Below are 16,445 nucleotides of genomic sequence, written 5' to 3' on the forward strand. Positions count from 1 at the left end.
TAGAGACTGCCAGAGGTCCGGACAACAGGCCCTCTGATTTGACACACTGAACTCTATCTGAGAAGTAGTTGGTGAACCAGGCGAGGCAGTCATTTGAGAAACCAAGGATAATGAGTCTGCTGATAAGAATGCGGTAATTGACAGAGTCGAAGCCTTCGCCAGGGCGATGAAGACAGCTGCACAGTATTGTATCTTATCAATTATGATATCGTTTAGGACCTTGAACGTGGCAGAGGTGCACCCATGACCAGCTCGGAAACCAGATAGCATAGTGGAGAAGGTACGGTGGGATTCGAAATGGTCGGTGATCTGTTTGTTAACTTGGCTTTCGAAGATTTTAGAAAGGCAGGGCAGGATGGATATAGGTCTATAATAGTTTGGGTCTAGAGTGTCCCCCCCTTTGAAGAGGGGAAGACCGCTGCAGCTTTTCAATCTTTGGGGATCTCAGACGATACGAAAGAGAGGTTGAACAGGCTAGTAATAAGGGTTGCAACAATTTTGGGAGATAATTTTAGAAAGAGAGGGTCCAGATTGTCTCGACCGGCTGATTTGTAGGGATCCAGATTTTGTAGCACTTTCGGAACATCCGCTGTCTGGAGTTGCTGCAGGGGGTGCAGAGCTGTTGCCCGAGGTAGGGATAGCCAGGAGGAAAGCATGGCCAGCTGTAGAAAAGTGCTTATTGAAATTATCTTAGATTTATCGGTGGTGACAATGTTTCCTAGCCTAAGTGCAGTGGGCAGCTGGGAGGAGATGCACTTATTTTCCATGGACTTTACAGTGTCCCAAAACTTTTTGGAATTAGTGCTACAGGATGCAAATTTCTGTTTGAAAAAGCTAGCCTTAGCTTTCCTAACTGACTGTATATTGGTTACTAACTTCCCTGAAAAGTTGCATATTGCGGGGTCTATTAAATACTAATGCAGAATGCCACAGGATGTTTTTGTGCTGGTCAAGGGCAATCAGGTTTTGAGGTGAACCAAGGGCTATATCTGTTCTTAGTTCTACATTTTATGAACGACATTTTTATGAACGCTTATTTAAGATGGTGAGGAAAGCACTTTTAAAGAGTAACCAACCATCGTCTACTGACGGGATGAGGTCAATATCCTTCCAGGATACCCGGGCCAGGTTGATTAGAAAGGTGTTTTAGGGAGCGTTTGACAGTGATGAGGGGTGGTCGTTTGACCGCGGACCCATTACGGACGCAGGCAATGAGGCAGTGATTGCTGAGATCCTGGTTGAAGACAGCAGAGGTGTATTTAGAGGGCAAGTTGGTCAGGATGATATCTAAGAGGGTTACGGATTTAGGGTCGTACCTGGTAAATTCCTTGATAATTTGTGTGAGATTGAGGGCATCTAGCTTAGATTGTAGGACGGCCAGGGTTTTAAGCATATCCCAGTTTAGGTCACCTAGCAGTGTGAACTCTGAAGATAGATGGGAGGCAATCAATTCACATATGGTGTCCAGGGCACAGCTGGAAGCTGAGAGGGGTCTATAACAAGCGGCAACGGTGAGAGACTTGTTTCTGGAAAGGTGGCTTTTAAAAGTAGAAGCTCAAATTGTTCGATCACAGACCTGCATAGTATGACAGATCTCTGCAGTAGATTGCAACTCCTCCCCTTTGGCAGTTCTATATCGTCGGAAAATGTGATAGTTGGGGATGAAAATTTCAGAATTTTGGTGGCCTTCCTAAGCCAGGATTCAGACACGGCTAGGTGATGCAAGAGTATTTTTATTTATTTAACTAGGCAAGTCAGTTAAGAACAAATTGTTATTTACAATGACGGCCCACCAAAAGGCCTCCTGTGGGGATGAGGCCTTGGATTAAAAATACAAATAAATTAAATAAAAATATAGGACAAAACACACATCTCGACAAGTGAGACAACACAACATAAAGAGAGACCTAAAGACAACAACATAGCACGGCAGCCACAGTAGCTAAGATGGGGAGAGGTCTGTCCACAATAAAGCACTGTTCTACCTTCTTAACAACAATATCAACAAGGCAGGTCCTACAGGCCCTACTTTTGTTGCACCTGGACTACTGCCGAGTGATGTGGATAGGTGCCACAAAGAGGGACTTTGGAAAATTGCAACTGGCCCAGAACAGGGCAGCACGTCTGGCCCTTAAATGTGGATTTCATTCCTGTTCTGCTTGTGGTAGGTTGACTTATAACCTGAACCAGGTTGCATACACTGGTTACCGTTTGAAGTAATATTGAGTGGGCAGCTTGATGAAAGCCAGTCAATATTTAGGTCACCCAGAAAATATACCTCTGTTGATATCACATACATTATCAAGCATTTCACACATATTTTCCAGATACTGACTGTTAGCACTTGGTGGTCTATAGCAGCTTCCCACAATAACGGGCTTTAGGTGAGGCATATGAACCTGTAGCCATATTACTTCAACAGTATTGAACATGAGATCCTCTCTAAGCTTCACAGGGATGTGGTTCTGAATATAGACCGCAACACCGCCTCTGTTGGCATTTCTGTCTTTTCTGTAGATGTTATAACCATGTATTGCTACCACTGTATTATCTAAGTGGGTTTCAGAGATAGAGTCAGGCTATGAATCTGTCATCTGTTACCAGCAAGTTATTGATATAATGAAACTGGTTTCTTAAGCTACATATGTTAATTTTTCTGGGATGCTTGATTGTTTTCATTGCTTTACTGGGAAGCTTAGCAGAAGTAGACATGCTCATGTTATTTATGTTTGAGCTGATAATGCAGGGTGAGCTGCACACAGTGGACTTCCTGTTCAAACACATCGCAAGTTATGGATTTCGGGGCGGCAGGGTAGCCTAGTGGTTAGAGCGTTGGACTAGTAACTGGAAGGTTGCAAGTTCAAACCCCTGAGCTGACAAGGTACAAATCTGTCATTCTACCCCTGAACAGGCTGTCATTGAAAATAAGAATTTGTTCTTAACTGACTTGCCTGGTTAAATAAATATTGTGAGCTTTTTTTTCATTTTTCTGGGATTCTTGATTGTTTCAAAACAATGTATATCAATAGCTTCAACTGAAATGTAATCTAACTCACAGTGACTGCACGCTAGTTTGGTCCCAGATCTGTTCATCTTTACGACTCCTATTGTTCATTCTCATACCAAACTTGAATTGGTTATATAGCACAAACAGATCTGGGACCAGCATAACTGCATACATTCTGTCCACAGAATTCGTCAAGAGCTCGGAAGGAGAGAACCAAGATCACTCAGATGGGTCAATCAAAGTTCGGTTTGGAAACCAAGTTGAGGTTTGTTGACAATTACATTTTTTTTTGTTGCACTAGGCTAGTTGAGTTTACAATATGGCGTATTTTTGATGTAACAGAGCTCCTCTCGTGTCTTTTTAAAGCTCGTCCCTATCATCTCAGACCCGGAGTATCTGTTGGATCAGCACATTCTCCTGTGTGTCAAGTCCACAGACTGTGATGAATCCTATGGTGAGAAAGAAGGACAACTGTGGTCTGTTTGGAGAGACTCGTTCTGAGAATGACACAGACCACATTTGGGCTTGAGTAAATACTAGTCTAGGTCTATGAATCATGATCATCTAGCTCTGTCTTCATCTAGCTCTGTCTTCATCTAGCTCTGTCTTCCTTCATCTAGCTCTGTCTTCCTTCATCTAGCTCTGTCTTCCTTCATCTAGCTCTGTCTTCCTTCATCTAGCTCTGTCTTCCTTCATCTAGCTCTGTCTTCCTTCATCTAGCTCTGTCTTCCTTCATCTAGCTCTGTCTTCCTTCATCTAGCTCTGTCTTTCTTCATCCAGCTCTGCCTTTCTTCATCTAGCTCTGCCTTTCTTCATCTAGCTTTGTCTTTCTTCATCCAGCTCTGTCTTCATCTAGCTCTGCCTTTCTTCATCCAGCTCTGTCTTCATCTAGCTCTGCCTTCATCTAGCTCTGTCTTCATCTAGCTCTGTCTTCATCTAGCTCTGTCTTCATCTAGCTCTGTCTTCATCCAGCTCTGTCTTCATCCAGCTCTGTCTTCATCCAGCTCTGTCTTCATCTAGCTCTGCCTTTCTTCATCCAGCTCTGCCTTCATCTAGCTCTGCCCTCATCTAGCTCTGCCCTCATCTAGCTCTGCCTTTCTTCATCCAGCTCTGTTTTCATCTAGCTCTGTCTTCATCTAGCTCTGACTTCATCTAGCTCTGCCTTTCTTCATCTAGCTCTACCTTTCTTCATCCATCTCTGTCTTCATCCAGCTCTGTCTTCATCTAGCTCTGTCTTCATCTATCTCTGTCTTCATCCAGCTCTGTCTTCATTCAGCTGTCTTCATCTAGCTCTGCCTTTCTTCATCCAGCTCTGTCTTCATCCAGCTCTGTCTTCATCCAGCTCTGTCTTCATCTAGCTCTGCCTTTCTTCATCTAGCTCTGCCTGTCTTCATCTAGCTCTGCCTGTCTTCATCTAGCTCTGCCTGTCTTCATCTAGCTCTGCCTGTCTTCATCTAGCTCTGTCTTCATCCAGCTCTGTCTTCATCCAGCTCTGTCTTCATCTAGCTCTGTCTTCATCTAGCTCTGTCTTCATCCAGCTTTGTCTTCATCCAGCTCTGTCTTCATCCAGCTCTGTCTTCATCCAGCTCTGTCTTTCTTCATCCAGCTCTGCCTTTCTTCATCTAGCTCTGCCTTTCTTCATCCAGCTCTGTCTTCATCTAGCTCTGCCTTTCTTCATCCAGCTCTGTCTTCATCTAGCTCTGCCTTCATCTAGCTCTGTCTTCATCTAGCTCTGTCTTCATCTAGCTCTGTCTTCATCCAGCTCTGTCTTCATCCAGCTCTGTCTTCATCCAGCTCTGTCTTCATCCAGCTCTGTCTTCATCTAGCTCTGCCTTTCTTCATCCAGCTCTGCCTTCATCTAGCTCTGCCCTCATCTAGCTCTGCCTTTCTTCATCCAGCTCTGTCTTCATCTAGCTCTGTCTTCATCTAGCTCTGTCTTCATCTAGCTCTGTCTTCATCCAGCTCTGTCTTCATCCAGCTCTGTCTTCATCCAGCTCTGTCTTCATCCAGCTCTGTCTTCATCTAGCTCTGCCTTTCTTCATCCAGCTCTGCCTTCATCTAGCTCTGCCCTCATCTAGCTCTGCCCTCATCTAGCTCTGCCTTTCTTCATCCAGCTCTGTCTTCATCTAGCTCTGTCTTCATCTAGCTCTGTCTTCATCTAGCTCTGCCTTTCTTCATCTAGCTCTACCTTTCTTCATCCAGCTCTGTCTTCATCCAGCTCTGTCTTCATCTAGCTCTGTCTTCATCTATCTCTGTCTTCATCCAGCTCTGTCTTCATTCAGCTGTCTTCATCTAGCTCTGCCTTTCTTCATCCAGCTCTGTCTTCATCCAGCTCTGTCTTCATCTAGCTCTGCCTTTCTTCATCTAGCTCTGCCTGTCTTCATCTAGCTCTGCCTGTCTTCATCTAGCTCTGCCTGTCTTCATCTAGCTCTGCCTGTCTTCATCTAGCTCTGCCTGTCTTCATCCAGCTCTGTCTTCATCCAGCTCTGTCTTCATCCAGCTCTGTCTTCATCTAGCTCTGTCTTCATCTAGCTCTGTCTTCATCCAGCTCTGTCTTCATCCAGCTCTGTCTTCATCCAGCTCTGTCTTCATCCAGCTCTGTCTTTCTTCATCCAGCTCTGCCTTTCTTCATCTAGCTCTGCCTTTCTTCATCCAGCTCTGTCTTCATCTAGCTCTGCCTTTCTTCATCCAGCTCTGTCTTCATCTAGCTCTGCCTTCATCTAGCTCTGTCTTCATCTAGCTCTGTCTTCATCTAGCTCTGTCTTCATCCAGCTCTGTCTTCATCCAGCTCTGTCTTCATCCAGCTCTGTCTTCATCCAGCTCTGTCTTCATCTAGCTCTGCCTTTCTTCATCCAGCTCTGCCTTCATCTAGCTCTGCCCTCATCTAGCTCTGCCTTTCTTCATCCAGCTCTGTCTTCATCTAGCTCTGTCTTCATCTAGCTCTGTCTTCATCTAGCTCTGCCTTTCTTCATCTAGCTCTACCTTTCTTCATCCAGCTCTGTCTTCATCCAGCTCTGTCTTCATCTATCTCTGTCTTCATCCAGCTCTGTCTTCATTCAGCTGTCTTCATCTAGCTCTGCCTTTCTTCATCCAGCTCTGTCTTCATCCAGCTCTGTCTTCATCTATCTCTGTCTTCATCCAGCTCTGTCTTCATTCAGCTGTCTTCATCTAGCTCTGCCTTTCTTCATCTAGCTCTGCCTGTCTTCATCTAGCTCTGCCTGTCTTCATCTAGCTCTGCCTGTCTTCATCTAGCTCTGCCTGTCTTCATCTAGCTCCGCCTGTCTTTATCTAGCTCTGCCTGTCTTCATCCAGCTCTGTCTTCATCCAGCTCTGTCTTCATCTAGCTCTGTCTTCATCTAGCTCTGTCTTCATCTAGCTCTGTCTTCATCCAGCTCTGTCTTCATCCAGCTCTGTCTTCATCCAGCTGTCTTCATCCAGCTCTGCCTTTCTACATCTAGCTCTGCCTTTCTTCATCTAGCTCTGTTTTCATCTAGCTCTGCCCTCATCTAGCTCTGCCTTTCTTCATCCAGCTCTGTTTTCATCTAGCTCTGTCTTCATCTAGCTCTGACTTCATCTAGCTCTGCCTTTCTTCATCTAGCTCTACCTTTCTTCATCCATCTCTGTCTTCATCCAGCTCTGTCTTCATCTAGCTCTGTCTTCATCTATCTCTGTCTTCATCCAGCTCTGTCTTCATTCAGCTGTCTTCATCTAGCTCTGCCTTTCTTCATCCAGCTCTGTCTTCATCCAGCTCTGTCTTCATCCAGCTCTGTCTTCATCTAGCTCTGCCTTTCTTCATCTAGCTCTGCCTGTCTTCATCTAGCTCTGCCTGTCTTCATCTAGCTCTGCCTGTCTTCATCTAGCTCTGCCTGTCTTCATCTAGCTCTGTCTTCATCCAGCTCTGTCTTCATCCAGCTCTGTCTTCATCTAGCTCTGTCTTCATCTAGCTCTGTCTTCATCCAGCTTTGTCTTCATCCAGCTCTGTCTTCATCCAGCTCTGTCTTCATCCAGCTCTGTCTTTCTTCATCCAGCTCTGCCTTTCTTCATCTAGCTCTGCCTTTCTTCATCCAGCTCTGTCTTCATCTAGCTCTGCCTTTCTTCATCCAGCTCTGTCTTCATCTAGCTCTGTCTTCATCTAGCTCTGTCTTCATCTAGCTCTGTCTTCATCTAGCTCTGTCTTCATCCAGCTCTGTCTTCATCCAGCTCTGTCTTCATCCAGCTCTGTCTTCATCCAGCTCTGTCTTCATCTAGCTCTGCCTTTCTTCATCCAGCTCTGCCTTCATCTAGCTCTGCCCTCATCTAGCTCTGCCTTTCTTCATCCAGCTCTGTCTTCATCTAGCTCTGTCTTCATCTAGCTCTGTCTTCATCTAGCTCTGTCTTCATCCAGCTCTGTCTTCATCCAGCTCTGTCTTCATCTAGCTCTGTCTTCATCTAGCTCTGTCTTCATCTAGCTCTGTCTTCATCCAGCTCTGTCTTCATCCAGCTCTGTCTTCATCCAGCTGTCTTCATCCAGCTCTGCCTTTCTACATCTAGCTCTGCCTTTCTTCATCTAGCTCTGTTTTCATCTAGCTCTGCCCTCATCTAGCTCTGCCTTTCTTCATCCAGCTCTGTTTTCATCTAGCTCTGTCTTCATCTAGCTCTGACTTCATCTAGCTCTGCCTTTCTTCATCTAGCTCTACCTTTCTTCATCCATCTCTGTCTTCATCCAGCTCTGTCTTCATCTAGCTCTGTCTTCATCTATCTCTGTCTTCATCCAGCTCTGTCTTCATTCAGCTGTCTTCATCTAGCTCTGCCTTTCTTCATCCAGCTCTGTCTTCATCCAGCTCTGTCTTCATCCAGCTCTGTCTTCTTCATCTAGCTCTGACTTTCTTCATCTAGCTCTGCCTGTCTTCATCTAGCTCTGCCTGTCTTCATCTAGCTCTGCCTGTCTTCATCTAGCTCTGCCTGTCTTCATCTAGCTCTGTCTTCATCCAGCTCTGTCTTCATCCAGCTCTGTCTTCATCTAGCTCTGTCTTCATCTAGCTCTGTCTTCATCCAGCTTTGTCTTCATCCAGCTCTGTCTTCATCCAGCTCTGTCTTCATCCAGCTCTGTCTTTCTTCATCCAGCTCTGCCTTTCTTCATCTAGCTCTGCCTTTCTTCATCCAGCTCTGTCTTCATCTAGCTCTGCCTTTCTTCATCCAGCTCTGTCTTCATCTAGCTCTGCCTTTCTTCATCCAGCTCTGTCTTCATCTAGCTCTGCCTTCATCTAGCTCTGTCTTCATCTAGCTCTGTCTTCATCTAGCTCTGTCTTCATCCAGCTCTGTCTTCATCCAGCTCTGTCTTCATCCAGCTCTGTCTTCATCCAGCTCTGTCTTCATCTAGCTCTGCCTTTCTTCATCCAGCTCTGCCTTCATCTAGCTCTGCCCTCATCTAGCTCTGCCTTTCTTCATCCAGCTCTGTCTTCATCTAGCTCTGTCTTCATCTAGCTCTGTCTTCATCTAGCTCTGTCTTCATCCAGCTCTGTCTTCATCCAGCTCTGTCTTCATCTAGCTCTGCCTTTCATCATCTAGCTCTGCCTGTCTTCATCTAGCTCTGCCTGTCTTCATCTAGCTCTGCCTGTCTTCATCTAGCTCTGCCTGTCTTCATCTAGCTCTGTCTTCATCCAGCTCTGTCTTCATCCAGCTCTGTCTTCATCTAGCTCTGTCTTCATCTAGCTCTGTCTTCATCCAGCTTTGTCTTCATCCAGCTCTGTCTTCATCCAGCTCTGTCTTCATCCAGCTCTGTCTTTCTTCATCCAGCTCTGCCTTTCTTCATCTAGCTCTGCCTTTCTTCATCCAGCTCTGTCTTCATCTAGCTCTGCCTTTCTTCATCCAGCTCTGTCTTCATCTAGCTCTGCCTTTCTTCATCCAGCTCTGTCTTCATCTAGCTCTGCCTTCATCTAGCTCTGTCTTCATCTAGCTCTGTCTTCATCTAGCTCTGTCTTCATCCAGCTCTGTCTTCATCCAGCTCTGTCTTCATCCAGCTCTGTCTTCATCCAGCTCTGTCTTCATCTAGCTCTGCCTTTCTTCATCCAGCTCTGCCTTCATCTAGCTCTGCCCTCATCTAGCTCTGCCTTTCTTCATCCAGCTCTGTCTTCATCTAGCTCTGTCTTCATCTAGCTCTGTCTTCATCTAGCTCTGTCTTCATCCAGCTCTGTCTTCATCCAGCTCTGTCTTCATCTAGCTCTGTCTTCATCTAGCTCTGTCTTCATCTAGCTCTGTCTTCATCCAGCTCTGTCTTCATCCAGCTCTGTCTTCATCCAGCTGTCTTCATCCAGCTCTGCCTTTCTACATCTAGCTCTGCCTTTCTTCATCTAGCTCTGTTTTCATCTAGCTCTGCCCTCATCTAGCTCTGCCTTTCTTCATCCAGCTCTGTTTTCATCTAGCTCTGTCTTCATCTAGCTCTGACTTCATCTAGCTCTGCCTTTCTTCATCTAGCTCTACCTTTCTTCATCCATCTCTGTCTTCATCCAGCTCTGTCTTCATCTAGCTCTGTCTTCATCTATCTCTGTCTTCATCCAGCTCTGTCTTCATTCAGCTGTCTTCATCTAGCTCTGCCTTTCTTCATCCAGCTCTGTCTTCATCCAGCTCTGTCTTCATCCAGCTCTGTCTTCATCTAGCTCTGCCTTTCTTCATCTAGCTCTGCCTGTCTTCATCTAGCTCTGCCTGTCTTCATCTAGCTCTGCCTGTCTTCATCTAGCTCTGCCTGTCTTCATCTAGCTCTGTCTTCATCCAGCTCTGTCTTCATCCAGCTCTGTCTTCATCTAGCTCTGTCTTCATCTAGCTCTGTCTTCATCCAGCTTTGTCTTCATCCAGCTCTGTCTTCATCCAGCTCTGTCTTCATCCAGCTCTGTCTTTCTTCATCCAGCTCTGCCTTTCTTCATCTAGCTCTGCCTTTCTTCATCCAGCTCTGTCTTCATCTAGCTCTGCCTTTCTTCATCCAGCTCTGTCTTCATCTAGCTCTGCCTTCATCTAGCTCTGTCTTCATCTAGCTCTGTCTTCATCTAGCTCTGTCTTCATCCAGCTCTGTCTTCATCCAGCTCTGTCTTCATCCAGCTCTGTCTTCATCCAGCTCTGTCTTCATCTAGCTCTGCCTTTCTTCATCCAGCTCTGCCTTCATCTAGCTCTGCCCTCATCTAGCTCTGCCTTTCTTCATCCAGCTCTGTCTTCATCTAGCTCTGTCTTCATCTAGCTCTGTCTTCATCTAGCTCTGTCTTCATCCAGCTCTGTCTTCATCCAGCTCTGTCTTCATCCAGCTCTGTCTTCATCCAGCTCTGTCTTCATCTAGCTCTGCCTTTCTTCATCCAGCTCTGCCTTCATCTAGCTCTGCCCTCATCTAGCTCTGCCCTCATCTAGCTCTGCCTTTCTTCATCCAGCTCTGTCTTCATCTAGCTCTGTCTTCATCTAGCTCTGTCTTCATCTAGCTCTGCCTTTCTTCATCTAGCTCTACCTTTCTTCATCCAGCTCTGTCTTCATCCAGCTCTGTCTTCATCTAGCTCTGTCTTCATCTATCTCTGTCTTCATCCAGCTCTGTCTTCATTCAGCTGTCTTCATCTAGCTCTGCCTTTCTTCATCCAGCTCTGTCTTCATCCAGCTCTGTCTTCATCTAGCTCTGCCTTTCTTCATCTAGCTCTGCCTGTCTTCATCTAGCTCTGCCTGTCTTCATCTAGCTCTGCCTGTCTTCATCTAGCTCTGCCTGTCTTCATCTAGCTCTGCCTGTCTTCATCTAGCTCTGCCTGTCTTCATCCAGCTCTGTCTTCATCCAGCTCTGTCTTCATCCAGCTCTGTCTTCATCTAGCTCTGTCTTCATCCAGCTCTGTCTTCATCCAGCTCTGTCTTCATCCAGCTCTGTCTTCATCCAGCTCTGTCTTCATCCAGCTCTGTCTTTCTTCATCCAGCTCTGCCTTTCTTCATCTAGCTCTGCCTTTCTTCATCCAGCTCTGTCTTCATCTAGCTCTGCCTTTCTTCATCCAGCTCTGTCTTCATCTAGCTCTGCCTTCATCTAGCTCTGTCTTCATCTAGCTCTGTCTTCATCTAGCTCTGTCTTCATCCAGCTCTGTCTTCATCCAGCTCTGTCTTCATCCAGCTCTGTCTTCATCCAGCTCTGTCTTCATCTAGCTCTGCCTTTCTTCATCCAGCTCTGCCTTCATCTAGCTCTGCCCTCATCTAGCTCTGCCTTTCTTCATCCAGCTCTGTCTTCATCTAGCTCTGTCTTCATCTAGCTCTGTCTTCATCTAGCTCTGCCTTTCTTCATCTAGCTCTACCTTTCTTCATCCAGCTCTGTCTTCATCCAGCTCTGTCTTCATCTAGCTCTGTCTTCATCTATCTCTGTCTTCATCCAGCTCTGTCTTCATTCAGCTGTCTTCATCTAGCTCTGCCTTTCTTCATCCAGCTCTGTCTTCATCCAGCTCTGTCTTCATCTATCTCTGTCTTCATCCAGCTCTGTCTTCATTCAGCTGTCTTCATCTAGCTCTGCCTTTCTTCATCTAGCTCTGCCTGTCTTCATCTAGCTCTGCCTGTCTTCATCTAGCTCTGCCTGTCTTCATCTAGCTCTGCCTGTCTTCATCTAGCTCCGCCTGTCTTTATCTAGCTCTGCCTGTCTTCATCCAGCTCTGTCTTCATCCAGCTCTGTCTTCATCTAGCTCTGTCTTCATCTAGCTCTGTCTTCATCTAGCTCTGTCTTCATCCAGCTCTGTCTTCATCCAGCTGTCTTCATCCAGCTCTGCCTTTCTACATCTAGCTCTGCCTTTCTTCATCTAGCTCTGCCTTTCTTCATCCAGCTATGTCTTCATCTAGCTCTGCCTTTCTTCATCTAGCTCTGCCTGTCTTCATCTAGCTCTGCCTGTCTTCATCTAGCTCTGCCTGTCTTCATCTAGCTCTGCCTGTCTTCATCTTGCTCTGCCTGTCTTCATCTAGCTCTGCCTGTCTTCATCTAGTTCTGTCTTCATCCAGCTGTGTCTTCATCCAGCTCTGCCTTTTTTCATCTAGCTCTGCTTTTCTTCATCCAGCTCTGTCTTCATCTAGCTCTGCCTTTTTTCATCTAGCTCTGCTTTTCTTCATCCAGCTCTGTCTTCATCTAGCTCTGCCTTTCTTCATCTAGCTCTGCCTTCATCTAGCTCTGCCTTCATCTAGCTCTGTCTTCATCCAGCTCTATCTTCATCTAGCTCTGTCTTCATCTAGCTCTGCCTGTCTTCATCCAGCTCTGTCTTCATCCAGCTATGTCTTTCTTCATCCAGCTCTGTCTTCATCTAGCTCTGTCTTTCTTCATCTAGCTCTGCCTGTCTTCATCTAGCTCTGCCTGTCTTCATCTAGCTCTGCCTGTCTTCATCTAGCTCTGCCTTTCTTCATCTAGCTCTGCCTTTCTTCATCTAGCTCTGCCTGTCTTCATCCAGCTCTGTCTTCATCTAGCTCTGTCTTCATCTAGCTCTGTCTTCATCTAGCTCTGTCTTCATCCAGCTCTGTCTTCATCCAGCTCTGTCTTCATCCAGCTCTGTCTTCATCCAGCTCTATCTTCATCTAGCTCTGTCTTCATCTAGCTCTGCCTGTCTTCATCCAGCTCTGTCTTCATCCAGCTATGTCTTTCTTCATCCAGCTCTGTCTTCATCTAGCTCTGTCTTTCTTCATCCAGCTCTGCCTTCATCCAGCTCTGTCTTTCTTCATCCAGCTCTGTCTTCATCCAGCTCTGTCTTTCTTCATCCAGCTCTGCCTTTCTTCATCCAGCTCTGTCTTCATCTCGCTCTGTCTTTCTTCATCCCGCTCTGCCTTTCTTCATCTAGCTCTGCCTTTCTTCATCTAGCTCTGCCTTTCTTCATCTAGCTCTGCCTTTCTTCATCTAGCTCTGCCTTTCTTCATCTAGCTCTGCCTGTCTTCATCTAGCTCTGCCTTTCTTCATCCAGCTCTGTCTTCATCCAGCTCTGTCTTTCTTCATCCAGCTCTGCCTTTCTTCATCCAGCTCTGTCTTCATCTAGCTCTGTCTTTCTTCATCCAGCTCTGCCTTTCTTCATCTAGCTCTGCCTTTCTTCATCTAGCTCTGCCTTTCTTCATCTAGCTCTGCCTTTCTTCATCTAGCTCTGCCTTTCTTCATCCAGCTCTTTCTTCATCTAGCTCTGTCTTCATCTAGAGAGAGTAAACAAGCATTTTCTAATCCTCCTCCTCTTCCTCCTCTTCCTCCTCTTCTCCTCCTGCTCCTCCTGCCCCCCCCCCCCTCCTCTTCATCCTCTCCTCCTGCCCCCCCCTTCTCTACCTCCTCTCTGACATGGTGTCATCCTTACAGGAGAGGGCTGTGTGGCTCTGCGAGCGGCGGAGTCCTCCTACACAGAGTTCCACGTCACATTGACTCATCACGGCGAGCGGACGGGCACCCTGGCGGGAGGTGTACAGTTAAGAACCTCAGAAGGCAAACAGACTGAGAAGTTATACGGTGAGGCTGACAGCCAATGACGTACTGCACCTGTAAAAGGTTTATATTTTTGTTGCTGAGCTCAACTCTTTTTTCTCTTTTTTGTCTACAGATTTCATCAAAGTGGAAAGGGATGATTCTGGTGCCTCTAAGGGAAAAGGACTTGATCTTATCAACAAGTGAGAACCTCCTTCTTCCCTCATGGCTACTTTGTAGCATTCAAGCACAGCTGACATGTTCTTTTAAAACTAATGAAAACTGACTTTGCTGGATTACCAAGTAAAAAATATAAATATATATATATATATATATTTTGGTAAACGTATAAGTGTGTATGAGCCTTTACTCTTTCCATTCCCTTTACCTGTTAGTTGTGAGATGAACATTTGGTCGTGTGTCCTGTTCAATAGGTTTGCTCTTCCCAGTGATATCACCAACCCCAGTTACATGGGGGTGGGCTTCAAGTCTGGAGGTGTGACAGACAGGGGCTGGAGCTACAGCATGTCCCCGAAATCAGGCTCCGGAGGTGGGTTCGGGGGTAGGGACCAGACCCATGGAAACACCTCTCCTAAAAAGACTGCTAACGACCGCAGCGCTGTGCGAAGCCCTACAGGAAAAGCATCCGATAACGTGTACGTTTGTCTTGGACTAGCTTAGATCTAAGAGAAAATATCTGATGAGATTATAGTTTTCAGAACTCCTGGTTTTCCCAGACAGTGACTCGTCTCCATTGAAATGGTTTCAATTGGTCAGTGTAAAGGGACTTTTGTTGAGGTGGCGTTGACCTCTAGTATGTAGAGTTCCATGATTTAGGCCTACTTGAAGTGGAAAAGAAATGGGACTGAACGATACTGTTGCAGTTTTCTCACAGAGCAGGCAATGTACTGAGAGTGAATAGATTGATACCCCAATGTAAGTCTGAAGCTGTACTCTGAATGACGTGTCTGTCTGTCTGTCTGCCTGTCTGCCGGTCTGCCTGCCTGCCTGTCTGCCTGTCTGCCTGCCTGTCTGTCTGCCTGTCTGCCTGCCTGTCTGCCTGTCTGCCTGTCTGCCTGTCTGCCTGTCTGTCTGTCTGCCTGTCTTCTTTTGTATGCTGTCTTCTAGTAGTGAGGGGGGGAAGCCAGCGGAGATGTTTGACAACCCTCTGTACGGCTCCATGGGGAAGGGAGGAGTTCCACGAGGAGCTAAAGACCAACCAGACCCTCAACGCTCCAAGGATCAGCTGACCCCTCCAGACCCCATCTTCTCCTTCACCAAACCCTCTGACCAGGACCCTGACCGGCCCCCGGTCCCCACCCCTCGTAACCGCTCTTACACCTGTTCTGAGACCAAGCCCCCGTCCTCCGTCAACACTGCCTCAGCCTCGGCCCCGCTCCACCCCCCGACCTACACCAAGAACCCTGTGAAGCCCTCGCGCTCCGAGGGGGGCATGGTACAAACCACCAATAGACCACATCTGCCCATGAAGTCCCGCCCAGGCCAGGCGGACATCACGCCCACTAAGCCTAAAGACTACAGAGACAGCTCGGAGCTGCCCAGCAAACTGCGTCCACCTACAAGGCCCATCCAGCCCCTCCCCAAAGAAGGTAAATCTACAGTTATTATCCCTCATGAAACGATCTATATCACGCAAGTAGTCTTAGTTCACATATCATGCAAGCAAGTTGCCTATAGCTTCTGTTGTCATGGTTTTAAACTTCGAATACCGCAGCTGAAGCTGTTCTGTACATTAAACTATGCACATAGTCAACACAATAGGCTGATGAAAGCAACAGGTCTGTCATATCTTCTCCTTTTTCCCCCCCAGCTCATCATGAGGCAACTCAACCACCGAAGATGGGCCGTTCAGTGAAATGACTTTGTTTGCTTTTTTTGGCTGAAAACCCTCCTCCTCTTGTCCTATATGTTAAAATGAGATGTTGAATGGTGGCTAGTGTCAGTCACTGCAATGCTCGTCTTCCTGCCTCTCCAAACAAGTTTCTGTACGAACTCATCTTTGCATATGCATTAGGCTGTATTCATGGCACCGCTCTGAGGATTTGTGGAGTCCTCTGAAATAAGTATCATCGTTGTTCTTTTTTTTGTTGCACAAATGCTGACAACTACAAAAGCTCTTTAGATTATAGGAATCCTTGTTAAAGACTTGTACAACAATCTCAATTAAACTAAAGGGAATCATGTTCACCTGCCTCTCCTATTAATTTCTCACAGGCCCAGTGGCCAGGTATCCTTTATATATGTTAATGCTACCACCAGCTGGTTTGTAGATGGTATTGCATGAATGTGATTTTAATTATTTTTTTGACCCTTTATTTAACTAGACAAGTCAGTTAAGAACAAAGTAGTATTATTACAAGGAAGGCCTACTCCAGCCCCAACCACACTGGGCCAAATGTGGACCTCCCTATGGGACTCCCAATCACAACCGGATGTGATGCAGCCTGGATTCAAACCAGGTACTATAGTGATGCTCTTTGCACTGAGTTGTAGTGCCTTAGACCACTGCACCACTCAGATGCCCCCAAATACATTTACAATTATGTGGCCAACATAATTGGATTGACAAAGTTATTAATTTTTTACCAACTGCATAGAATATATACAAAGTATATTAGTCTATTTAATATACTCGGTCCATGAATTAAAATCGTAATGAAAAAATAAAATAAATAGAATAATGAATTTTAATTAAAGCTGCATTCTGTATCTTTTTGGGCGACCAGACCAAATTCGCATAGAAATGTGAGTTATGGGCCTCCCGAGTGGCTCAGTGGTCTAAGGCACTGCAACATAGTTCCACTGGAGATTCTGGGTTTGAGTCCAGGCTCTGTCGCAGCTGGCTGTGACCGGGAGACCCATGGGGCGGCGCACAATTGGCCCAGCGTCGTCCAGGTTAGGGGAGAGTTTTGCCGGCAGGAATATCCTTGTCGCTCTAGCGACTCCTGTGACGGGCCGAACACAGTGCACGCTGACACGGTCGCCAGGTGTACGGTGTTTCCTCCGACACATTGGTGCGGCCGGCAT

The 16,445-nt window shown here is 46.3% G+C and overlaps 1 protein-coding gene across 5 annotated transcripts in view; it reads left to right on the forward strand.

Moving 5' to 3' along the window:
• LOC139409584 (phosphatidylinositol 3,4,5-trisphosphate 5-phosphatase 1-like) overlaps positions 1 to 15,605 on the forward strand; it is a 52,937-nt gene extending 37,332 nt beyond the window's left edge. For 2 of the 5 annotated variants that reach the window (XM_071154958.1, XM_071154961.1), the window contains exons 21-27: positions 3,193 to 3,272; positions 3,374 to 3,461; positions 13,296 to 13,442; positions 13,534 to 13,600; positions 13,832 to 14,053; positions 14,526 to 15,007; positions 15,229 to 15,605. In XM_071154958.1, coding sequence (XP_071011059.1) covers positions 3,193 to 3,272; positions 3,374 to 3,461; positions 13,296 to 13,442; positions 13,534 to 13,600; positions 13,832 to 14,053; positions 14,526 to 15,007; positions 15,229 to 15,278 — 1,136 coding nt within the window. In that variant the 3' untranslated portion in view covers positions 15,279 to 15,605. The remainder of the gene's footprint in view (positions 1 to 3,192; positions 3,273 to 3,373; positions 3,462 to 13,295; positions 13,443 to 13,533; positions 13,601 to 13,831; positions 14,054 to 14,525; positions 15,008 to 15,228) is intronic. The other 3 variants (XM_071154959.1, XM_071154962.1, XM_071154960.1) reach the window with 2 other exon arrangements.
• The last annotated feature ends 840 nt before the right edge of the window (positions 15,606 to 16,445 follow it).

Source organism: Oncorhynchus clarkii, chromosome 5 (assembly GCF_045791955.1).
Source record: "Oncorhynchus clarkii lewisi isolate Uvic-CL-2024 chromosome 5, UVic_Ocla_1.0, whole genome shotgun sequence".
Taxonomy (NCBI): domain Eukaryota; kingdom Metazoa; phylum Chordata; class Actinopteri; order Salmoniformes; family Salmonidae; genus Oncorhynchus; species Oncorhynchus clarkii.